This window comes from Prenolepis imparis, unplaced genomic scaffold, assembly GCF_030444845.1.
Source record: "Prenolepis imparis isolate NDT839.2.m4 unplaced genomic scaffold, iyPreImpa1.0 SCAF_8, whole genome shotgun sequence".
Taxonomy (NCBI): Eukaryota; Metazoa; Arthropoda; class Insecta; order Hymenoptera; family Formicidae; genus Prenolepis; species Prenolepis imparis.
In genome coordinates, this window is record NW_028141166.1 from 8,220,369 (window position 1) to 8,247,245 (window position 26,877).

Here is a 26,877-nt window from a genome sequence, read left to right on the forward strand (position 1 = left end):
TTCCAAAAAGCTACGTTTCGCCGCCGCCACCGACGCTGCAATTAAAGTCGAATGTAAACTGATAGGACGCCGCTGTTACACGAAACTCCGCGGTAATGATTACGGGAGCCGTCGTAATTTATTACTGCATGCGCGCTCGTTACTGCCATTGTGTAATACAGTGATACGTGCGATATAATTGCAAACACTAATAAGACCGTATCCGCTACGTCGGCCGTTTCCTCGGCCCAGTCGATTTTCTATTTCGCATGAGGTAGGGGAGAAAAAGAGAGAGAATGAGAGGGGGGAATCAAAAAAAGCACTAGTAATCGCAAATCACTCCGATCGAAGATAATTCGAGGCGATAAATCATGGCGCACCAGTCAAATTCTTTTCATCGGAACTGAATTCATTGAGTGATTCGTGAAACGCGGCGATAATCGCGTCCTCTCATAAATCTTATCAACCGTTTTCCTTTTTTTATATATATTTTTTTTAATGCGACATGCAAACTATATACAAGCGCGAGCAATGGACCGATTGCGAGGTTCATTCATTAGCGATAGCGTAATGTCTTTTATTGAACACAACTCTATTAACTAATAACTGTAATCTAACTCCACCTAATGATTAATTCAGTCGTTTGGGACGCGAAACGTTACTCATACCATTTCATTGACCGATCTGTATACTGATATCATTACGCAAATTAGTTTCCAACTATATCTGTTCCCCTCCACTAGTCATCATGAAACATAGAGTTTACGAATAATCACATATAATAATATCGTTCGCAAGATGTGTACACGTGCGTGTAAACACGTCGTGTTATCTATATTTCTCTCTTCGTTTTGTACAATATTTATATTTTCATTTCGCTCCCATTAAGTCGTCTCCTGTCATCTATACTCGCAGTCGCTCGAGCCAGCGTCAACAAGAACGGACTCGGATCTGTTGATAGAGAGCGCGGATCTTGATCGCTCGCGAAAATTATTCGTCTTGATGATTTACCTCGAATTGCCGTTCGCGCGCATATACATATATATATATATATATATATATATATATATATATATACCAATTAATGAAAGTCATCCCGAGGAACGGCGGTAGCCAATTAGAACAGCGGCGAGACGCTTTTCCACGTTGCTGCGTCCGTCGTCGTTGTTTCGAGCGAATACTCAGCGCTTTAACGCCGCGTTCGTTTTAATTACCGAGCATTGCAGCAGCCGAAAAATAACGTCGACGCGTAATCGTCAACAACGCGCGCGAGTCTTTGTAATTCTTGGATGCCGACCTCCTCTCTCTCTCTCTCTCTTTTCCGCGGCAGCATCTCGATTTTCCGAGTTTTCGAGACCGACGGAAGATACGTGTCATCGTAACGTTATTCGCGCCGACAATGTTCAACGGAAGGGTTTAATTATTATTAATCCTGGTGTTTTCCTCGGGAACGAGAATACGTGTCGCACGGATGTTTGTGTAAAACGCGCCTCAATGAGAATGAATAGTTAACCGTACTTCTAGAAAATCGTGTTACAGTCCGTCTCGAGGAGGATGTGTCGAGATAAAAAGAAAAAAAGTTGCGTTTAGAATCTGTAAAAGAGAATGAAAAATAAAATAAAATACGTTAAATGAATCTTTTTACATAAGTAATCTTGTAGCGGCGAGAGAGAGAGAGAGAGAGCGCTCGAAAATCGTTTCCAAAGGTGCTCTTTAAGTCTCGCGAGTCGCAAATGGTGTATTTTATCGCAATTAAATGTCCTTTCGCGAATTAAAGGTGAAAAGAATGCGACGGAAATGTTTTCATGTCCTGTTTATACGTGCTTTTGAAAGAAGGATATTCCAGGGAAAAATCCGCGAATGTTGGAAAGCTGAACTAACCGTTCTTTCAATGGGCCATTTAGATTGTGACTGTAATTTTTCTTTTTGTACACGACGGAAAATGGTCGAACGATTATAAAAGTAAAACAAATTTTCTGACCGAGAATATTTGCAGCGAAGAGAAAGTGCACAACGAATTAACTGAGAGTTAACACTTACATGTGATACGATTCAAAGTTTTTTTACGAAAGGAGATTTTGTATTTTCAACCTTGCTTTCACTTTTACTTAATCGTGTTTAGCTTTAAACAATGGAGCATCGTAATATTATAATGTCATCATTATGACATTGCAATATTTTTTTCTTATAAAAATTAACGACAAGTAAGTGATACTTTGAAAATAACATCTTTAATTTAAAAGAATTGTCACTTAAAGAAATGTAAAAGTTTGGCGGAATCTTTGCAACAAAAGAATTTTATAAATTAGTTTGTATCGATACAAAAAAAATTGCGTATCGTTTAACATGTTTTCGAGAATAATTACAATGTAACACGCATATTTATAGTCATCAAAATTGAATATAAAAAAATATGTAATGTATCACTCTTAAAATTAAAAAAAATATCTATGCATATATTACGTGCTCTTTATTATACACACATATCGCGCAAATTCTATACTTCTTTAAATATAGTAATAGATTATTAAAAATAAACAAAAAAGAAGAGAATTAAAAATAATTTAAATCTTTTTTTTTTTTCTTTGGAAAAAGATTTCGCCATACTTTTCTCTTCCGATGTGCAGTGCGTGCTATTGATATTTCTATTTCTATATATACATTGCACGAGTATGTGATCTCGATATCTCACTCCCTTTTCTACTAGTGACGCGAAAATACCGATAGTTTTCTTTCCGCGTTTTCCAAGCCAGTCGAATAACTCGCTGAGGAGAAACGATCTCGTCATACTCGACGATTTCGTGGACGAGTTCCTCCGCAGCTCGGAAAGGATCGATAGTTCAGCGTCCTTGTACTACGTTGCATCCTTGGTAACGGCCGCGCGTCGTCGTTCGTTCTCCATGGCACGATGGGAGCTGAGTTTTCAGCAACGGAGAACGCGAGCTCCAGGAACGAACGATGAGCTCAGTGTTTACGTACGTTGTTCCATCGTCGTCGTAGACGTTGCGGCGCAACGCTGCTTTTACATCTCTTGTTCGAACGAAGGAAGGTCGAAAGAGCGAATACCGTCGACGGGGCGAGTCGACAGCCGCCGAAACTCGCCGAATGCCGGAGCATTCGCTTACGTATGCGGGACTCATCCGCACGAATGACGCGCACAGTTGCAAGACACCTGTGTGTGCAACACACACAGTAAAGGTGAATTTACACAGCTTGAGCCTTGATCGAAGAATTTTCCCCGCAAACACGAAGAATTCGTTCCCGCATTGTGTATTTTCGCGACGTGCAATTAACGCGAGGAGAAAAACAATAGGGAGAAAATTTGTTGAAAATTTTTGAGAATTAGGGAAAAAATTGGAATATGTAGATCGCAAATATATTTATTATCTATCTATTATTTCTTTATATATTTTTTTAAAAGGATATGTAGGAAATGTTAGGTAGATCTGGGAAATTTGTTGAGTTTCTTTAAAAAAAAAAAAAAAATAGGAATATGTAGATCTTGAATATATTTATCATCTATTATTTTTTTATATATTTTTTAAAAAGAATACGTAAACAATTGCATAATTTTCGACACGCGAAACAAGTTTGATATTTGTGAAAAAATACTGTTCGAAGGAAGGAAAGAAAGAGACCAGAGCACATGCTTTGTTTCCTCGAGAACCAAGACATTCGGTCACTCCACGAAGAGCGAGTCGTGTAAATCGGACTTGAGCACGCCCGCGCGCGTGAACGTGCAGTATGCTAACGTGTATGTGCACAGTCATCGAAAGAGAGGGAAAGAGAGACAGAGAGAGAGAGAGAAAAAGATGGGCTCACGAGGAGAGAAGTAGCGTACGTACGCGGTGGAAACCCGTAGGTAATCGTGCGAGCAGAAACGCTGACGCAGATAAGGGAAACCCTTACGACCGCCTCCGGTATGGCTATTTATGAGCGGTGTGTTGCTAGTGAGATGGAAGAACGGAGGATTCGGCGATGGGAGCTATGTACGAACGAGAAGACCCCGACCGAGATCCCGCAAATATCTCCCCGAGAAGAATTTCCTTCCTTCTTCCATCGCGTCGGACGATCCTGGAGCTTCCGATTCATGGCGCCCCGGATCAGAGGTAGGATGCGGTTTAGCTGGTGAGTGCGGGATTCTCCGATTCGCACTTGCAACGCCGCTAATCGCGAATGAGGGATTCAGAAGAGGTGAGAGATGCAACGTTTCCCGGGCAACGGAAATATCCTTGGAATTTTTTTTTCTCGAAGAAACGTCATTTAAACGTCTCTCTCGCTTCTTCAGGGGGGATATCTTCAACAGAGATGCGTATCTTTCTGTGAATCTATTTCGTTTTTATCCGAATCTATTTTCGCCACTTTGCCATGCAATAATATCAGAACAGACGGATGATATTTCCGGTGAACTTCTTGGTGGGAAACTAATTAGCTGGGAGTTTTTCAGCGATCCGTATCTGACCATCGCGAAAGTTTCGCGAGAGAATTAAATTTGTTTCACACTTAATTCGCGCGTAAAGGAGCGATTAAGTTTGAAATGCTTGTTTGATTTCGTTGCGTAACTTTTGAATAATTAAACATTAGTTTCGCGAACGTGTGGAACGCAGCTTCTAAACAACGTTGCGATATTCGTCGAGACGTCAATCCTCCGAGATAACTTTGCGATGACGGAGAAGTTCCGTAGAAGTTCGTGCTCGAAGTAAGGACGACCAATGTTGAGTAATAATTGTTTCCCTTCGATCGTGATTCGAGCGAATTTCTTCTGTGATTTTGGATCGCCGCCGCGCGTTAACGAATGACTTTAATGGGATTACGTAAACGCGCGCGCGAGAGAGAGGAGAGGCTGCATTAAGTAATCAAGAAATTGTAAACCTGTTTCGTTATTCTCATAAAGCGATCAAAGGTGTAATTATTTCAGTCTTTTTTTTTCTTTTGCTATTATGATTTCGCACTTTTGCGGCGTATTTATTCGCTGCGTCGCGATTACGCGAGCGAGAGATGATTGCCATCGATCTTCGTCGGCCGATCAGCCGACGACGTAAAACTCTTGAATCGAATCGTCGTCGTATACACGTTACACATCGTATTATTATACTAATTCAATCGCGCACTCGGAGGATCTCCGCGGGGATCTTAATCCGATTTTATCGTCGTCCTGTCAGGAGAGAGAGAGACTCGCATTAAACTTAATTATACGGGACACGCCAGAAATCACCAACTTTGCGACATACTTAAAGCGTAATACGGTAGCATTCCAAAATTAGCCGCGAGAGATTAATAGCAACGTCGTCGTCGTCGTGATTATACTCGCGTCTCTTTTCTCACAATCTACACTTAACGACTTCGCTGCCCCCGCCAGAAAAAGAGAACGCAACAATGTTGGCCCCGGGTACGGATTTCGTAACGCGGCGACCTACATACATGCATACTTATATACATGATACCGGGCATCGCTCGCGCCCGAAATCTCGCGCCGAGTCGCGAGATGCAGATTTATTTCTCGCGCGATCTCGCGAAGATCAGGTGTTTGTTTCCGTCCTGCGAGCCCGGCGTTTCCATCTTGCGCACGATGCACAGCCTCGTACCTCTCGAAGGAAAACTCTGGATCACACGTGACAATTTTACCAAACCCCCCGACACGAATGACACGCTATTTCGGAGCACGCACGCTTCCTCTGTATCCCCTTTTTTCTCTTGCCTCTTCTTCATTTTTTTTTTCGTCTTGCGATTCTTTTCAGCGTGAATTCTTTTTATGGATATTAGCCGGCAGTTTTCGGGATTCCTTAGCGAGCGAGGATATAATTTCGGCGGGTTCAACTTTCGATAATGAAAAGATGTGTCTTACGCCGATTGTCGCGTTTTTATTACTGTTACGATGTCAGGCATAAAGATTATTCTCGTGTATCCCGTAAACGTTAGCTGAAATTTATTCGAGTTTTAAGCGAAGCTATACGAAAAGAGCCTAAACGCCTTAAGTCTAACTACAGTTTATGTTAATGGTTCGATGACTATGTATAAAAGTTTCAAAGTCGACATTGATCGAAACTACAGTCGATCCTCCCATAAATTATTAATGATCGATAATTAAAGTTTAACCGATATACGTAAAGAGGCAGAAAATTGGTTAAACTTCCATTAACTAGCTTTTAACGATAGTTAAATGATAGTCTGTAACATTGAAGTCGGAAAAAAAAGTTATATATAGAAACGGTCGACTATTACCGCCAACAATTTTCTTTCGCGGACAGCATTTATCGTGACAAACGTATTGATCAGTCGAGCGACTTATCTCCTCGAGATACGGGGGAGGCCGTATTTGCAAATATTGACGCGAAAAACTTCTAATCCGGCAACGCCGGCGCCCCGAGAGCGGCGGCAACAAGCTGCCACATACTGATAAAAATAAATTTGCGCCCGGAATAATCGCGGAGCTCCCTAGAGATTCGGTATGGACGGCCGGTGTGTGTCTAGGCGCGGTGTGGCTAATCCTAAAGACTGATATTCAATGTGTTGCGCTCGTCAAACGACTTTATCACTTAAATATAAAGCCGTTTTATAATTGATACTAGCAGTGTAAAATCCAGGATCGAGAGACTGCCACATCGAAAATGCGTGCAGAAGAATTTGCCGTCGATTAAATTGGAATAAAAGTAAAATGTCGGAGAATTAAATTTTGCATTACAAGAGGGAGAAAAAGAAGAAAAATTTTCTCCAATGTTAATAATTGTTATATATTATACATATGTATTAAATAATTATTTATTAGATGAGCTTACACAATATTGAATTACAGTGTAACTCGTATAAAAAAAAATCAGTTATCATATTTCAATGTTATTTAAATTTTATACATGTATATAATTGATTTCTTCTAAAGATCGCAACTTAATCATTAAATAATAACTTGACACTTGAAAATTAGGTATTGCAAACTTGGAAGAAAAATAAAAAGAGGGAGGAAGATATATTAATAAATTATTTTCCTCTAAAAAAAAAGACTGACAAATTTTTCATCAGTCTCTCACAATTTGGCTTTGAACTAGCATCAAACTAAATTCCATCTTTGCTGTCTGTTCCGCAATGCGTGCGTACGTGCGTGCGTTCGTCCGTTCGTCCGTCGATAATTACTTCCGATGCTAATATTTGTCCAACATCGCTTGCGCTTTACAAGATCAATTAGCTATCGGAAACTTGGAACCGGTTCCAAGTTATCGATCCGAACGAGCTTGAGAATCGAGAGAGTTCTCTATCGTCCTCGTCCTCGTCCTCGTCCTCGTCCTCGTCCTCGTCGTCTTCGTCGTCTTCGTCGTCGTCACTAATGGCGATCATTACCAGCCGTGCCGTTATCGATCTTTAAACGCGATGATTATCGGCCTTTCGCAACGTCACGCAAGTCATATTTCGAACGAAATTGAATCGATAATCGCGATATTATTAGGCGATATAATTATAGTTATTTCACGAGTATGTGTTTCATACAATTTTGTTTATCACGAGCTATAATATAGCTCTTTCTGCGATACTTTATTATAATTTTTTTTTAAATATGTATTTTTAATGCGCTTGAAAATATTTCGAAAAGTTCAAGATTCTCTTCAGCATCAGTATTTTGTGATTATGAATTTATAATATTTATTACGCACGTAACACTAGCTCTCTCTTTCTCTCTTTATGTCGCATAAATGCGAATAAAGTTGCCATAAATGTCCCATCAACAAGTTACGGTACAAGTTACAGCTGGGCAAAGTTATTGTTAGATTATTTATTGAGGCAAAGAATGTGCAATTCTGCGTTATTATTAAAATCTGCTTCACTAATCTGTCGCCATGCATTAATGCGATTAAGTCCATCTTTAATCGCGTAGCTTTATATATTATATATATTATATAACGCACAAATCGTATTTTTGTTGCAATTGGAGTGTTAATTGATCAAGTAAAGTAATCACGTACGACCAGAGAAGGTAATCCCGTACAAATAGATATCCGCAATGTACACAATTTATGCGATCGTGGAAACGTATATTGTGTATGATCCGTTTTATACGGATAACTAATTACGTTATAATTCTAGACCAAATGATATGTTCATCATCAATTTAATCACGTTATAATCTATATCGGATAGCAGACAGGAAGCGAACATGCGTAACTGCGTCAGTGGTTTCCAAACTTTGTATCGCGACTCAGAATTGAGCAAGAGTAAACTTTTAATGAGTCCTGCTGCGGAAAAATACAGATCGCATCTCCATCCATATAAAAAGCAGTGTCGCGCACGCAGTCGTACACGAAGATATTAACGAAGAGTTTTCTTCTTTTTTGCCCTCCCTACAAAAAATTCTCACATCTCGGCATTTTCGATTTTTGTATAGAAACTAATCCTGTAGGTGTTGGAATTTTCGTAGTTCAGAAAATTTGAACATTCCACTCTCCCGCGATACAGCATTTTATTCATTTCAATGCTTCGATTATCGGGCGATGTTGATATATATTGAAAGACGCGAAACGAAGCAAATAAGCAGCGAAATTTTTCGTCGATCCGCTCAATCGAATCGTCTCTCTTTCTCTTTCTGTTTCAGATTTGATATCTATTTGATAAATAGTGGGAATATTAATTCATGCACACATGGTCACATCTGGGGCTTCTTCTCATTTTTCGTGCGCATATCTCCGATTTCCCGCGATATGAATTCTCTATGTTTGAAGAAGCCTCAGAAATCCGGCGTTGCTTTATAGCTTTATATAAATCAATGGTAATATAATATCGTATAATACTCGCGATGTAAAGAAAAAAGAAAAATATCGTTTGATTGGGAAACGTATCATGTCAACTATAAATATAAATTGACGATATTAATCAATTTTGAATTGCGCGAAACGCGCGCTTTGGAAAAATATAAAGTTTAGATTTGATTGCCCCGGCCGTTTTAATACAAGATTTCGTACCATTGAATTGAGGCGTGTAAGCGAATGTATACAAACACATATACGTGTGTACACAATTTAATTGATAAAAAAAATATATTAAACGTTTCCAAACATTTTTCAGATAACCTATTTTGCTGATATTTTAAATCTAACTAAAATTTAAGTTATTTTATATATATATTACATTACTCACACGTGTCTCAGATTCTAAAATCTACGGCGTCCTCATTTCATCGTATATAAAATAGAAAGCAAACGAGATACGATATACATAGATACATATATAACAATCTTAATTCTAGCATTGATATGTTAAATATATTTTTAGAGAAGATTGCAGAGTTTGTATCATGTTCGATCGACAATCATTTGAGTAGCCACACGCCTGCCTATCAAGCATGAAATGTCAGTTGCATATTTATCAATTAGATAACATATATCGAAAATAAAATAACTTATGCAAGCGTCGAGGAAGTCTCGGCTACGCATGTTTTAAAAGTCGCTGCTTGTTTATTGAAAGTTATACGCGCGATCGAGTGTGCAATTACGAGTTGCCGCTTATAGATCACACTGCTGAGGTTCACGCTTAAAGATTACTTTTATTTAAGACACGTCGTCGCCGAAGCGCGGACGAGGACGACGAGAAAACTCTATTACCCCATTAACGTCAGATTTTATTCTGCGTTTCCATCGCGCGTCTTTGCCAAGATACAGAATTTCTGAAGCGATATATATATATCGCTTCAGAAATTATATATTTATATATATATATGTGTGTGTATATGTATATATATATATATATAGTGTAACGATGTATCGTGCTTTCCAAGCGGAACAAGAGAAAAAGAGTGAGACGGAGAGAAAGATGCTGTGCGAGGGAGAGACGCGTGTTACGAAACCACGGCTTGTGAGAGAACCTGCATGGAGAGGAGAAGAGAGAGTGGAGAGAAGAGAAGAGTAGAGCTCGTTGGACGGGCTCTCTGCGCGAGCAGGCGTTCATTTTCTATCTCGCCTCCCTTTCCCTCCCCCCTTCCTCCACCACCCTCTGTGTTCTCCATCTCCTCTTCTTTTCCTCTCTCGCTCTACCTTTCTCTCTATTCCTCTTTCACTTTTTCCATCCCTTCTCCCTCCTTCTCTCTCTTTCTCTCTCGCGTATTTCACCCTCGTCTCTTTCCCCGTCTCTTCTTCTTCTCATCCCTCTGCTCTTTTCGCCTTTTCTCCCCCTGCTGCCACCCTTCTTGAACCCCTTCGACTTGCCGTTATCATCTCGGCGCTCGCCTCGGGCTAAAATAAAGAGAGGAGCGGCAGGAGGGAGAGAATAATAAAGAAGAGGGAAGAGGGAAAGAACGCACGGAGAAATGAATGCGCGGGAGAAAGAGGATACACAAAGGTGGAGGAAGAAAAAAAAGATCCAACGAAAGATTTAGCGGGCATGAAGGAAAAGAAACGATAATGGGGAAGACGAGAGAGGAGAAGAGAAAGAGAGAATGCGAATTTCGAATTTCGAGTCGCGATTTAAGCGAAATTAAAGTACGACTGTTGTGTGTGACTGCCGCGTCGTTTCTTTTTTCTCGTAATGTCCGTACCAGGAGTGGTCGTACGACGTCGTACGCGCGACTTTTGTCGGGCTGTTATACTTTTTTCCTTTTTTTTTTTGTAACATCGAGTTATAAATGAAAGCGCGTAGCTTGAACGTAACCCTCGGCGTGGGTGCGTGAGCTGGCGATATTTTTAGGATCTGTGCTGCATCTCGTCTCTCGCGTTGCAGAGGTACGAGAGATGAGATCACGTGGCCCCGCGAATTGCCAGAATTCGCGCCCCTCTTCTTCCACCCCCTAATTTTTCGCGTTAGTCGCAGTGACATTTGGCTGAAACGGAAATGTATCTAAATAACAGATATCATTAATTTTTGTTGTATTTTTACACTTGTTCTATTCGATGAATAGAATATGTTCATTAACATATATATACACACGTGAAATTTCATTCAAGATGTGACAAGAGGGACAATTTTTCAGATAAATCCAAAGGAGAAATTAAAAATGCGTATCAGGATATGCTTTTTTACTTAAAATTCTTTGCATTCAGCAACTTTTCTCTTGCTCCAGCTCTCTCTTTCATTTTCTGTACACGCGTCGATGACAAATTACATGCATACTTGATAAACCGAATGTAGCAGAACATTCACGCCATTATGGGTCGCTGTTAGAAAAAAAAAACAGTGTTCGCACGTATATACAGTTTAAACGACTTGTAGAGGGTCCTTTCCGCGGGGAAAACGGGCCAGTCGATGATGTACGAGGACAATTCCGTAATTGCGTATCGGTCGAATTCGCGGTCGGTGCCAACGATCGTAAAACACGATCGGGCGACGGGTGCGTTAAGTTGACGCAACAATTGCGGGTTACGGTCACGTTCGGCGGGAATAATATAATGTAACGTCGAGATAAATACTCTTCTCGCCCGGACAATTAAAACCGTAAGTACGACGACGCGCGCTCGGCGTGGAAGAATAATTGCAGCAATTTGTCGACACCTTAATATTGCGGGGCTTAATATCCATCCTTGTCCTGTCGTAACATCGTACATTATTTCGCGAGCAAAACGCGAAATCATCTTCGTTCGTTGATGATCTAATTAAACATGGATCGAACGCGATTCCTAATCGCGTTCCATAGCAAATGCTAAGATACTTTGCGTAATATATCACTTACAAGAAAATAAATTGACCGAAAAAGTTTCCAGTATATAAAACGCAGAAAGTTTCATCTAAAAATGCATCTAATGTATTTGTAATTCTAATGACACGACACTTTAATTCTTCATTTCTTATATATTTAGCAGCGATCACATATTTTACCCTGATAATAGGATGTGCTGACAGTTTACATAATTATAACGCAGAAAAAGCTCTCGAAAAAGAAAGAAAGGAGAAAGAATCTATTTTTATTTGCGAGATGATGTAATTAGGCAAATATGTACTCTGAAAAAAGGATTGTATAATTCAGTAATTATCGAATTCTTCGTTTCTTTTTTTTTTTTTTTTCCCTCCGTGGAACTATTAACGATAGTACGATCCTATCTGCCGCGACATGTCATTTACGAAGCGGATAAAAACGATTTTACGTGAATGTATGCGAATCGCTAACGAACAAGAGCGCTCCGAGTCGTTGATTTTTCGCGTTCTCGACGGAGATCGGTCAGGATTGGTCCGGCGATGTTGTAATACTGCGAAAAAATGAAGAGCGCGAAATTATTCATCGGTGACCCATTTCGGCGAGGCGGCGGAATATGGGAAGAGATCACAGGGACACATTATTTCGACGAATAACGGTGGAATAACGGATAACGAAATTTTCGTTCTATTTTCGCGATCAAACTTATGTCACAGCGAGTTTGGATAATGAAGATGGAACGTCATAATCTTATTTCATTTTCTCGTATTATAAATCTCGGTCTCTCGGCTTCATGGAAATGAATATCACCACCACATAATACGATCGCACTTATCAAATTAACCGGAGCATTGCAGTAACGCCGAGGTTTGCACCTGTCAAATAATGGCACACGTGTGACACGTGATATTAAAGTATTAAGAAAAATTTCTCTCGCGCGCTAATTATTTCAGATCCAGCGACAAATAACTCACGATAAAGTTATTCGTGACAACAGTAATCGATCGGATAATTGTAATGTATATTAAAACATAATTATTTTAAAAGGAGAAAAGATCATTGCACTGCAAATGCGAAAAATAAAATCGTAGCGGAGCCTTCTAACATCTTTCCGAAGCCACTTTCAATATTCGCGAAGCGAATAATTTAATGTTATTTCGAAATTCTATCGCGCGAGATCAGAAGGGTTGTAAAATATTAAATACTTTTTAAGATCTCGAGTGTTAACATCTGGAAAAATTCGTACATGTCGAGAGAAAACGATTTTCCGCGCCCGCTGAAATATTCAAGGTAATTTCCCGAAAGAGACAGGGAGGCGAGAGAGGAAGGGGGAGGCAGGTCAGGTAATGGGATGCATGTCACCTGTCGCTTTTTTCGAGATGCGCTAAACGCAGTCGCCGCGTCTCTTACCTGGGGGCTTCATCGAAGACGATTCGTACGAATACTTGGGAAACTTTTCGTAGGTTATTCATATATTCCGTAAGTTTGGAATACATGAATAACTACGTCGGCGGGATGGAATGAGAGCGGAGAAGGGAGAAAGAGGAAAAGAGAGAAAGCGCTGGGAAGTCTCGACGATCTTATTGATAAGGTCGATTTATCGGCGTGGCACGATTTATCTGCGACACGTGGCCGCGCGTTTATGTTCTCGCTCGTTTTTCCATTCGCGACTCTTATAGCCACGATTCTCGTATACCCGAAGAGACCACATTCGTTTCCCTCCGCACACGATATTATCCGCGACGAAACCCCCATGTCGAGTGTACCATGTGTTTTTTCGTTTACATACACGTCTCGCCATTTCTTTCATATCATTTCTTGTTTTTTGAATGATTTTTTTTCTTTTCCATACAAAATGTAAATAAAACGTTGAATTTGTCGAAAACTTATTATGAAAAATTATTATCGCAATTATTATTTAATTATTTTATGAATATTATAATGTCTGAAAATTAATATATTTTATTTTGTGCGTGTAATTTTTTAAAAATCTTTTACACGAATTGTTAGGATAAAATTATTGCAAAAGCTGTTTACTTCGGTCCTCCCTTTTGTATTTCTGGATTACACACATGTTTTTTTTTATAATGAGTTTAACTTTTCTCGAGTTTTTCTCGCGAAGCTACGTTCCTCGCGCATTCTTTACGAAGCAATCGCCGTTCGATATTCCGTATTGTCGCCGCCAGCCTTGTGCTATTGTTGCGCGTTTGCTTTTGTCTTGCCAAGGAAATACCACGCGATCGCCGCGCACATCGCCAATTACATATCGATTGAATTCTCCCAGAACCGACAATTTTGTTCCGCTACCTACATTACGGCAACTCAAATATGTCAGCCCTAACGGTAAAACCGTTGACAGTCGAGTTACTCGACGTATACTGCTGTGTTTTCATAGTCGGATTTGCAATAACACGCTGTCGGGATTTGTCGTTGCGACGTATCGACTGACGTATATCATGAAGGAATTTGCACTTTGTCGAAGAGAGCATAATCGGTTCTTCATTAATAGTTTTAAATCTGGAAACATCGATTACATGATATTATTGACGTACGCCGCGTTATGTTATTTTAGATGTTAATAGATATATAAGTGTACAGTTGGTAAGTCGTACTTATCACAAAAGGAGATCATGCAATAATTATATAGAATTATGACGCATGTTGGTTCTTGCCATTATTGCTCATTACTTATTAATGGGTTCGAACGTTAAGCAGCTTTGCTGTATATACTTAGAGCGGATCTTCTCAAACTGCAACGCGGTATTATCGTATTAATATTTGTAGGTCGAGAAAAAAAAAGTAACGATTAATCCTCGCCGTAGGCACGTGTATTGTCATTTGACAGCAAAAGTGCTGGTTACTTAACGTAACAATGATTAAGAATGATGATAGGTTGTATATGGCAAATTACATAAGTTGTGTCGTAAAGATCGAAGAAGAAGAAGAGGTTCGAGAGCCTCTGCTCTGTGAAAATTACAGGCTTCACATTTGATCAGCTCGCGAGTACGAGGAGAGACGTGAAATCGCGTTAAACGCGTCGGGTAATTATCTGTATAGCGAATTTTATTTCTCGTCGCGTTCCGGCGAGTTTCAGAATTTTGCAAAACCCCGGCGTAATATCCAGCCGACGCGACGTCGCGGCACGAGAGGAGCATGATCCTGCCAACCGACACTATGATGATGGTACCTGGATCGAAAGGAGGCGGAGAGCGAAGCCTGTCATCGTAAAGGATTCGTCCTTGCTTCAGGTACTCGCTCTCCCCGCCTACTTTCAACCTCGCAACCGCATCGACGATGTCAGCTTCACTGTGAATACTTCTTCTTCTTCTTTCTTTTTTTCTCTCTCTCTCCCTTGCGCGCGCGCGAATCCAAAAGGTCGTTCCGGTCTTCTCTTTCCGGCCGCGAGAGAAGAAACGACGAGAAAGTTCGAAAAACGCGGTGACGAATGCGCGGAGCTATCCGGACTATCTTCGTCGTTAATCTTCAAGTATTCTCCAAGGAGCTCTCCGTAATGAATTTGTTGGAAAACGGGTAGATCGCGCTAATGTAAATGTGTGTATATACAATACACATCGGTAGCGTCAGGATAGCCTTGACCTATTGGCGCCCTCAAGTCTGGTCCAAACTTCTTGCGGGTTTGGCTTCAATTCTCCGGAGACTTCTATACATCAAATACATTCCCCGCTCTCTCGCCTCCGCATCCCGAACTGCGGAACGCTATTTAGATGTTGGCATTGATAGAAATTGATATGGTAAAGTCGGAAGAGAGTTTTGAGAGTCCTTATTTGTTTTGTCAAAACTATATTTTTAAAAAAGTTATTCCTCCATGTCACACGATTACATAATTATTATGTAGATTATATATTATTATATAGAGAGTGTAAATACTTTTAATCATTTTAAAAATTTTAGACTAATAATTTAAATAGCCGTTTTGTTCAATATAAAAAAGACGTTTTTTAAATATTTCTTTTACTTTGCTCATTTATTTTAAAATGTATTAATTGTGAAAAAAAGATACACGCAGTTTACAATCTTACTTTTCAAGTTAGCGTTGCTAATCTGCATAATCAGATAACACACAGCTTCAATGTCAAAAAAAAAAAAAAAAAACACTACCGGTTTTTTCTTATTAATGATCACGTTTAGTGATTTGTAATCTTATTATATCCAGCCGTAAGAATCGTGGATTGAAAAATGCAAAGAATATATTTTTTCACTTCCTTCCGTTTATATGAATTTAAATTTTCATAAACTCATTTCGCATTGATAACTTTTTTACCCCCCCTTCTCTCATGATCGTAGATATTACGTAGAATGTTATTCTCCAACCTTTTACTCAAAGGCTCTCCTTTTTTCCCCGAGACGCTTACATCGTTTTGTATCTCAACTATCGTCGCTCTTGCTCCGTGAGAAGATTGTAAAGAGAATCTTGCGCGCCGCGTCGAGAGACTTTGCCGTTCTCTCGGAAACTAGAGTAACTAGACGACGACGTCCCGATGAAAAATGTGCGCCACATTGTGAACGACACGTGGCGAACTCGTTCTCGAAGAAAGCACGCAGACTTTCAACGAGGAGGAAAGTGCACGGGGGAGGAGGGTTGAAGGAAGGACCGCGGGTCGAACTGAAACTTGAGTCCAGGATCACGACGTCCGCGTGGTTTTCAGGACACAGTTCCGAATGGAACTTTTATAGACGGTTTTGCCGATCATCGACATTTCGATAAAAAGAGAGAACACATATACATCTTGTTGCTCCTCTCTCGCGCTATCGCTATCGCGATGCGATTCATGGCGTGTCGCATGTTTATTTACGTCAATTCTACCGCGTCCATAAAAATGGCGCGTTCTCGCAACGATAACCTTCTTAAATCCTAATGCGTTACATAATGAAATTATACATGCCTAGATCGAAATGACACACGTGCAAGCACACACACTTTCACGAGTAGTCGAGAAAGCGTTACTAGAGGATGAAGGCGGCTGATGAATTTCATTAATTATTTATGTATCAATGGACTCGTAGCACGTTTGCTTGACTATTTTTGCAGCGGGAGATCGTTAACATACTTTAATGACGCGCGGCGCAAGGACAGTTAAATTACATAATATTCGAAAATGCATATCCCCTCGTCTCTGGAATTATCGCGATTAAACTCGTATTGAGCTAATTGGGAAAAATTAAGGATTAACGCTTGCATGAAACTGTTTCTTCATTATCCTTGACACTTATATGGAGCGTATATTATCCTGACGAAAGTATTTGTCGTTGAGACGTAGGTCTATACGGATTCTACCCATTGATTACATTTCGCAATTTAAGGATTGCAAGTGCGAACGGACCCGACGGCGACGCGACGAATGCAAATGCATTCGCGTTCCTCGGCAAAACGTGATAAAATTTGCAAGCATTGCTCTCGCCAGAACTTTGTAATTAAATACTAATCACAGCACGCCACGAATCTAATTTCGGCGAAGGAAGGATTGAAAAAGACGCGAACAGTCGTCGTCCGATAATCATTCAATGATGAAATTATAAAACTCGTCGATCCCTGTATGTATATATAAAGTGCGTCACACAGACTCTTCTCTATTGATTTTTATTCGCATCGCGTATCGGAGTATCAATTTTATTTCGCTACGCTAATGAAAAAAACTCGGCTCGTTCGGAAAGACACAGATTTAAGCGACGATCGAATTGTTTTTATTTTCACTTTTATTTTATTTCTTTATTTTAAGATGACGTATTTCTCTCTCTATTAAATAATTAAGAGTCACAGCTCTGCCTATGCTTGCTAAATACATTTCGCGCACGTGCGCGCACTGATCGAATTATACATTTTATCACTGGTGGCGAGCATTTAACAAATCTATCGATATTTCCGATCGCGCGATAATCGAGTTTAGCCGGAGACTAATTTTCAGTAACCGGCCAGTCGAGAGTCAAGGGAGCATTTTCCTGATAACGATAAAGCAACGCGCGCTTTAATTATCGTACTGTCAGACACCGTTCCGCGTCCTACATGGAAATTGTATTAAGCTATTTTATCGAGACGTCATAATATCGCTCTAATCGAGTTATACGTCTTTATGCCACGCGCGATATCGTTCGCGATAATGGAAAAACCGCGGAGACGAATATCCGACGAATTGACGTATCAATCAGTCCACGCTAGAAGCTTACAAAACGTGTGTCGGAAGTCGTCGGTCGTTTCACTTATAATCTCGAAACTTCCTTTTAAATTTAATTCGACGTTGAAAATTAAATACTGTACTTGCGACGAGCAGAACCGCAATTTGATTTTCGCAAAAAAAAAAAAAAAGAAAAAAAACAGCGACACTTTGTATTCTTGCGAGCTCTCTCTCTCTCTCTGTCCCGGGTTTATCGATACATTCGGGGATATCTCGGCGATTTAATCCGCCCGGACGATTACGTCGCGACGAAGAGGAGAGGGAGAAAGGAAGGGAGAAAGAGTACTCTCTCGCGACCGCGGGAGACGAGATTCCGCAAATTATACTGTTTAAGGAACGAGGGCGCGACCGGACCTTGCGCAACGAATACAAATTCAGAGGCAGCCGGCGGCGCGTCCCTTCAGCCGCGCGTGACGAAATTCGTAAAGGAGTTCTCGAAGCCCCAGCTTCCATCATCTCGACCTCCGGGTAGGTGGAGGAGAACGCGGGCGATTTCGCTGCGAGGGAAAGAGAGAGAGAGAGCCGTTTTAGCGACAACGTGATAATATTTCTGAACTTGGTGGGCCTCGCTCTTTCTCGCGGTAGAAAAAAATTCGTTGGCCGAGTCGAAAGAGCCGCCGACCTACGCCGAAACTGGTTTCGTAAGCGCCGCTTCGGCAATAATAAAAAGAGACGAGAGAAGCGGGTAGGAGAGAGAAAGGAAAAAAGAGCGAGAGAGGGAGGGAAAGAGAGAGAGGCACGCAACGCGACCGCATTCAGGACGAGCGCATTTACATGTTACGTAAAATTTCGTTTGGGACCCGCAATATACGACGCGACTCTAGCGAGAACACTCTCTCGTGACGCTTGCCTGGACCCATTCGCGTCTCGATGAAAGTCCAAATGATTTTCTTCTTCGCGAATGTCCGCGAAACACAATCTTTATATCTTCACACGAAAAAAAAAATCATTTATCTCTATATTATACTTAAAATTTAGTTACTATGTTATAAATTTTATAGCTACGGTAACTAAGTTAATAATATATTAATATTTTTAAGCTATAATTTATAGTAGGGAATTCCCCGTTAAATTATAATTAAAAATATTAGTTACCAGAGAGCTAAAAAGACTTAAATTTCTAAATTTTAGGTGTAATATAAAGAGAGATCTAAAATTTAGTTACGATAGTTAATATTTTTTTCCGGGCATCTATCTTGTTTTTGTATATATACCTTTGAAAATAAATTACATGTCAATTAGATCAAGATACATAAAGAGATTTAATCAAAATTTTAATGACCTAACGTTATAAAAGACGAAATCGATAATATTTCTCTGAGAGAGCATCCTTTATAGAGAGAAAGAGAGAGAGAGATAGAGAGCAGGGTACTCATTTATTATTTTTGCGTCTATTCAAAAGTTAGAAGAGGAGCAATAATTTGCAACCAACTAAAGCTGTCCCCTGAGAGGAAGGATTAAAACATAGAAAGCTCAAGTACACACTGTTTGAAAACAAGTTTATTTATAACTCGTGTTAGATGCAACACAACACACACAATTGTGTTAGCAATCCTATTATCATAGATTATTTCTGATTTAAAGAGTCGCGAATTATCTTTCTCGGAGTGTATAGCGAGACTTTAATCATTTGATCAAATTCTCATCGATTCAAGGACCCTCATAACGCACTCGCTGTCGCGCTACGCGTTATCAAAATTTGTCTCCTTTTTTTTTCCTCCTCTTTAGAGACACCGGTGTGACACTAGAGAATGGCGATGTAAAATATCCGATTTATCATGCGTTCTCGATGGCTTGTTTTAATGTATCATGTACCGACAGAAACGCAAATACTGACGGACTAAAAAAAAAAAAAGGAGAGAAGGACGGAGGGGAGGGGAAAGCGGAGCTTTTACTCCAATTTTCAAGGATGATAGATCGTTCTCCCCCGTATTTCAAAATTGGAGCGAACGAAACGTACGTTTTCTGTATGTATTCTGCCTGATTTTATCGCATGCTCTTGCTTTTTTATCCGCATTACCACGCGCCGAGCGTGTTATTTCTGTCTTCGCGACTGACTCATCGACGTCTCGGAAAGAAATGACCCTTGGTCGCGATACGCGCTGGCTTTGCATGTTTATCAGTCCGCTCGGCGATGCTTTCGAAAAGAAATGTTACAGTACAGTCAGACTGGTCTCTCTTTTTCTCTCCTTCGGAGAACTTTCGAGAGAGACCGCTGTTTATTCCACAAATATATCGTAAATTTGATTTTGAAACTTATTGAATTTGCATAATACGCAAAGAATCGAAATGTTCTTGAATAAGATTTTTAGACGCTCTTGCCGCTTTCGGTAGGTGAATACTGGCTGGTTCCAGAAAAATATATATCTGTAAAGGCCGACGAGTGAGAATCTCATTTCGGAGTGAGACGTCGACCCGGTAGTCGGATAGCGATACGTACGAGTTTGTTGATTAGTTCATTCTTATCTTAAGCGTATTCGCGAGCTATCTCTCTCTTTTGACGCGCAAGAAATTACTTAACATTCAACGTTCCGCGCGTTTATCGTTAAAATCGAGAACACAAGAGTAACCAGCGCGATGACATTCGCGATCCTCGCGATTTTCCGCCTCTCTTACGACTGGCGCGACTTTTTCTACTTAACGCCACTTATTGTGTGAGGCCACCATTTATAAAGTCTGGCAGGCCCCTCCCGCTTCCAACATCGTGTAAATCTGCTGCATGGTTCCCTCCTTTTTTCCCTCCCCTTATTCCATTCATAAAACAAGAGATATTGAAAAAGAAGCGGCAAGAACAATTTTCCCTCTTGTCTCGGCGAGAAAGAGAGAAAAAGAGAGAGAGAGATTCTCTCTTGCCGAGAATTCACCTGCTGATCCAAGTCGCCGTATCACATCATTCGCGTATATTGCGAGAGCATGTGGAGCTCATAAAATCGTATTGCGTCCAGCCGTTTCCATTAGAAGATATTTCCGTGCGCGCACGCGGATAAAAACAAATATGAATGGCGGCGACAGAGAGCCACCCGACACCGCGTCGTTTAAAAAGTTAATGTCGATGCAACAACCAACGTAAATAAACACTTTTTAACGGCGCGAGGACACTCTTTGCGGCCACCAGATTTTATTCGGACTCGGGGGGATCAAAGAGAGAAATAAGAAAGAGCGGAAAAGCGGAGTCTTCCTTTGTCTCGACGCATTTTTTTTTTCCATCCGCGATTCAAACGCGCGCGCGTATACCTTTTCTTCTACTATTCAATTAAGATTATTGCTTGATTAAATGGGAGTCTCTGGAAAGTTTAGTTTGAGAACTTCTCACTCCGACGACGAACGATAAGAAGCGATATCCATGCGCGAGATAACATCGTTTCGCATTAAAGATCTTATCTAGGAATGCGATGTGAAATGTGCATGCTAAATTATTATATGTATATCCTCGGTCGAAGTTTAACGCGCGAAGAGGAGATTCGTGCGTAAAAAAAAACCGCTTCAAGGTCGCTTCGCGAAACGAAGATGGGTTTAACAGATTTTAGTATTCGACAAATATAACATTTGCCATTTTAGTTTGATGTACGAATATGGTTTGCCATTTAGTGGCTGGTATATTGATGCAAAAGCCAGGCGTGTTTAGACAGCATCTACCCGGTGGAAAAAGCGAAATGGGTTTATACGTTATGTATTTTGACCGCAAAAACCGCCTGGTTTCTGCAACAATTGAAGCAACCGGTTGCGAAATTGCCTGTATTATTATTCGATCTTTTAACGAAAGAGAGAGAAATATTGAAGATCTCGCTCCTTCAACATCTCTCGGACAACTGTGCGATCTTCCGCTTCTTCAATTCTGTAATTTGTATTCAAGGTAAACTGCTGCTCTCTCGTACACAAGCTCAACTTTGAATTTTTTCTCCTAAACCGTCATACTTTTTATCAACGCAAAAATTAACGAATTTATTGATATCAAATTTATTAATCTCGCGCCTTCTTACATTAACGTTTCTAACTTTCTTCTTACAAGGGAAAGCCCTCGTAAATCTCAGAGAAAAATGTACATTTTAGCATAGCGAGTCCGTATATAGCTTCTCGTTGCTAGAGGTTCTCAGAAATCTTCCAAACCACGAGTCTCTCTCGTAAAAGCCGGCAACTTTGACGCGGTATACCTTGACTGGCCGCCGCGCCGTCGCGGGCTCGTAACCGCGTTCGCCAAAGCGGCTCTCGAAGCCGAAGGTCGAACACTTTCGAAGCGGCGAGCGCGAGTCTCGGCAGCGATCAGTGTACGAAAAGAACGGCAGAAAGGAGGATACTTACATCTTGTAGTGGTGCTGCATGTGGTGGCCGACGAGCTGCATGTCGGTGGCGTGCTGCTGCTGCTGCTGCATCTGCTGGTGCTGCTGCTGTTGCTGCTGCTGCGGCTGGTGCATACTCTGATGATGGTGAGTCTGCGGGGGGTCCAGGCTGGAGGCGCCCAGCAGGGTAGCGCTCTCCCTGAACAGCGTTGCCACCTGCATCCCGTCTGTCTCGTTTGCGCGTTTTCTAGAAAAACCAACCTCGCCGACGTCGCTCGACGTCGCTTTCCGACGTTCTCCGGATTTCGCCGAGAATGGGACGAGTGCGGATAATCCTTTAAGATACGCGCTCCTTCAAAACGACAAAAGCTCTTTGTGAACGTCACTCTACGTTCCACGTTGTACGCTCCGGGATCGATACCGGGTTTCGGTAGAAGGCGATTATTATAGAATTGCGGATGGTTCCGAGTAAAAGTCCTCTACGTCGATTACGATGATTGCGAAATAATCTCCTCCACCCCCCTCTCTCTCTCTCTCTCGATTACCACAACCTCTCCGGCAAATAATATCCTTGGCTGCGTGTCTTCCAGACAGTTGCGAATAGTCACTAGATATCCAGTCTTTAGCGATGGAATAATCGGAGTAGAGTCATCAGTTTCATTCGGACACGCTCTCGCTCATGATGTTTCGTCAACGGACAAGTAGTACCGTTGCTGCGAGGCCTTCACTCGAGCCCGACGGACTTTCTACCGCGCGTCCTTGTATCGCAAGAGACCTTAAGACCTCTCCTCGATGACGACGTGAAAACGCAGACGACGACGACGATGATCGCTCGTCGATGCCACCGTCGCGACGACGTCGGTCGCGACGCGGCACACTCGGCACGACTCAGTCGAGACCCCGCGAGGTCGTCATTGTTGTCCTTATTGGACGGACCGTCGGCGACGTCACCAGCATCCTTTCTTCGTAAAACCGCGTTCGCCAACCGGACCGCTTCCGCGCCGACAGGCCGGAAGCCGCGAATGTCTCTCTGGTTTCTCTCTTCCCTCTCTCCTTTCTCTTCACCCGGAGTCCACTCGCGCGCGCGACCTGGCCCTCTTACACTCACACACACTCACCGCTGGACGCGTTCTCGCAACACGCGAGCCACACACGGGATCACTGGCCGCGCGGATATACGTACGCCGTTTGGGAACTTTCTTTTTTTTTCTCGGAGTAGGAGTTTCTCTCGTCGCCCCCGCGTATCTCTCTCTCTCTCTCTCTTTCGTTTTTTTGCCTCGCCGCTCGTTTATATCATCGTCCCTTCGCCCGCGACGCGGTGCCGCCTCGAAATCGCGCACTCCGCGTCGTCTGTCATGTTCTCACCGCGACCGCCGCGCGCACCTTTTGAATTACGCGCACCGCCCGCCGTCTCGCCGCACCACCGTCGACGCCGATGCGGTGTGGTGGTGCTCCCACGCCCCGTTATAAGGGTAGCCGCGCAATATCGCTCGCGCGGCGTGTACGCTCGTGCCGCGCCGGTCGTGTCGCGCAACGTACACGTCTTCTCCGTCGGCCTTGGCTGCTTCTACGTTCTTCTCCTTCGTTTAACTCTGGCGCTGCCTCGTGATACACGTCACGAGCGAGGCGTACGTATGTATAAGTGCTCACGGTGTTGCGCGATCCTCTTCTCGAGAGCGTGTTCGATGAAGCGTTCACGCACGTTCCTGCTTCTCGCAGAAGAGTTCACCTTCTCTCGTCGTCGTTTTTCGCGTTTCTCTTTCTCCCAGAGTGAATTCTTCTCTTTCTTTCTCTCTCTTTCGATCTCTTGTGCCCTCCTGGCCTCCGCGGCGCAAACTCTCCCTCTCTCCTCTCCTTCTATCTCTCTCTCGTCGTGTAAACACGCGCGCACACACACACCGCGGAATCTGCAACCGCGGCAGCAAGAGTCGACACCGCACTGTTCGTCCGTATCGTTCGCTCGGCCGTTCGAGCCGCACCGCTCGTATGTTTCCGTCGTTCCTCGACGATGCTCGATCACGTTCGGGTTCGAAGCCTCACGGTGACGGCAGAGGCAGTGGTGGCAGCGGTGGCTGGTCCGGCGCAGTCTGTCCTTCGCTACTTCGCGCTCGCACCGACTCCGATCTCCGTCTCTCTTACTCGCTTGCTTCCTTCCTCCCCTTCCTCTCCTCCTCTTCTCATTCTCTCTCTTTTGCACATTGCCGACTAGTTCGTTCTACCATGAAACCTCTCCTTCCCTTTTCTTTTCCCTCTCTCGCTCCTTCTCGATGCTTCTATTTCTTTCTCCTTCTCTCTCTTCCACGTATAGGTTCTCTTTCTCTCTGCCACTCGTTCCTCGTCCTCCTCGTTCCGCACCTTCGTCCCCTTCTCTCTTCGTCTCTTTCTCTCCGTCACACTCGCCTTCCTTCTACACCCCCGCTGTTCCCTCTGTTCCCTCTCTCTTCTCTCCCCATCTTTCTTCTTCTTTTTCCGCCTGTGCATCTCGTTCTTTCCATCCTCCATTTTTGTCTTCCTCTTCACGGCTGTCCTCGTCACGCGCCCGCAACCAAGGATAGCCGTCGAAGCTCGACAGGGCTAATCGATCGCCGGCAATCAATAGTAAATCGGGGCACGCGCCACCACGATCGATTGAGATAGATCGATCGTAGCGCGATCGTTACTCGGCCGACCGACCTGCGGCTACATCGGCCGCATCGGCGATAAGGCACCATATCTCGCAAGAGAGAGAGAGAGAGACAGGCAAAAGGGAAGGGAGAGAGAGGGAGAGAGTGAGAGACGTATAACGGTCACTCTCTACGCGCAGCAGCCACGAAGACCGGCCGAATTTACAGCGCGGATCGTACGTCCTTTCCACCTATGGACCGAGGACATTATGCAAATGAGCGCGCGAGCGGCGAGATTGTATTTGCGAGAGAGGATGTCGCAATGGCAAATTCTTGAAGATGTGACAAGGGGACGGACTCTCGCGCTCACATATTTACGTAGGTGATCTTTTTTTAGATCCCCCGTCGTCGTCTTCGTCGTCGTCGTTGTCGTCTTCGTGCTCTTCGTCGTCGTCGGGTAGCGTCGTCGATACGTCTTACGCCGTGTTCCGTAATCCACTGACGGTGCTGACAGCAGCGCGGCCGTAAATACGACTTTTCATGCCTTCCGAAATACATTACTACTGTCTGTGATGTATAATGGAACGATTCTTAGTTAGGCACACTTGGCTCGATTCAGCTACTCGGCTCAACTACATGTGCTAAAGTTACGGACAGTTACCGCGGCGGAAAGTTTACGACAAGTATGTATGTACATCGGGGAAGCGTACTTGTGTAGAGACTCTCTTATATATAAAAGAAGGCTGTAAATATTGCAGATAGTTGACGACGAGTTCGGATTCGGATGATGCATTCTTAACTACGCTTAACTGAAAATACTTTGCGAGGTCAACGTATTATAATTCCAAGGCTTCGGACGTAAAATTATATATCAATGATGTGCGCTGCATTTCGGGATGTCAACATTTAGTCAGAGATGTTCGGAAGTTGGCGGTTTCACTCGAGAAGTTGATTTATGCGAAAGCAGTTTACGACAACGTGCGGCTTTACTTGAAATTTATTTCAAGGTAGAACAGCAATAGAATTTCTAGTATATAGGTTTGTCCGTTTTAGCTACGCTTTCTCGAACTTTCGAGATTTAATTCTAAGCACAGCTTTTTGGAAAATAATAAATCACGTAACAGCAGCTCATTATTTCTACGCAATTAATCGAATAATGTTGCACGAGAGAAGAGCTCGAGTTTGATCTTGAATTTCTCTGTTGATGGAAATTAATTGAGAATTAGAGCGAGATAAGCGTATGTTGAAGCTTCGAAGGGGGCAAACTAAATACAAGATGTACGACTAAAACCGGTGGATCCAGTAGATTACTGAACACATATTCTTATATATATAATGAAACCTATATTTTCCATACGCTTTCATTATCCTTCGCGATGTATGTAATCCCGGCGATGCCGATAAACAATTAACGAGCGCGGTATTAATCGTGGTCGGGGTCGTGTATCGCGGTTCATCGTCATCATCGTCGTCGTCGTCGTCGCCGTCGATTGCGCCGATCGATCCCCGCTCGCGAGAAAACGAACTGTAAATTATTGTTCCCTCAAAGTTGATTTCCGATTCCGTTCCGCGGGAACACACGGCGCGGGTACCCTCGTGTAACCCAAAATAAACCCGGTGTACGTACTCTCTTTCGCGCGCTCGCGCACGCGGTTGGCAAACGGGGAGGCCAAAAAAGAAAAAAGGGAAAAAAAAGAAAGAAGAAAGGCCACACGAAAATATATCGGGCGGTCCAGCTCTCGCGGTCACGCGATCGATCTCTCGCGCGCGCGGGGTGCGCTTTTCCCGCGCCTCCTCTTTTCCACCCTCGCCACCCTTTTCGCTCGGTCTTATTATTAATCGATTCGAATTATCGATCCCAGTCATCGTCGCCGTCGTGTCCGCCGCTCTTCGCCCTGCCCGACACCGGTACGCCTATATTCCGCTCTCTGCCTGGATGCACGAACGTCGCCCGCCATAGTGTTGCGCCGCTCGCCATCGCGCGTGCGTGTGCGTGAGCGTGTATACCTGATGCGTATATACGTCCATGTAAAAATGTACGTGTTGGTATGAGTATGTGTGTGCGAATGCGTATGTGTTGTGTGCAATCCGACCACGAGGATGTGTTGCGGGAGAGAGAGAGGAACCCTATGTGTGTATGTGTGTGCATGTACATGACAGGGTGTGGGTGCATGCGGTGACCCTGCCGGTGAACGGGTGGGTGGAAAACCAGGGCTGTACATAGA

At 42.7% G+C, this 26,877-nt stretch overlaps 2 protein-coding genes across 3 annotated transcripts in view; one reads left to right on the forward strand and one right to left on the reverse strand.

Moving 5' to 3' along the window:
- Window positions 1–24,913, reverse strand: part of Tdg (Thymine DNA glycosylase) — a 111,266-nt gene extending 86,353 nt beyond the window's left edge. Inside the window, exon 1 of the mRNA XM_083043667.1 lies at window positions 22,072–24,913. Within this exon, the coding sequence (XP_082899793.1) occupies window positions 22,072–22,271 (200 nt within the window). The 5' untranslated portion in view covers window positions 22,272–24,913. The remainder of the gene's footprint in view (window positions 1–22,071) is intronic.
- The window catches only part of Dnmt3 (DNA methyltransferase 3), a 140,809-nt gene that overhangs the window by 93,105 nt on the left and 20,827 nt on the right, over window positions 1–26,877 (forward strand). The window contains exon 1 of one of the 2 annotated variants that reach the window (XM_083043665.1): window positions 25,392–25,659. The exons of the other annotated variant lie outside the window; for it this stretch is intronic. Coding sequence (XP_082899791.1) covers window positions 25,549–25,659 — 111 coding nt within the window. The 5' untranslated portion in view covers window positions 25,392–25,548. Of the gene's footprint in view, window positions 1–25,391; window positions 25,660–26,877 lie in introns of those variants that run through there. 2 annotated transcript variants of the gene reach the window in all.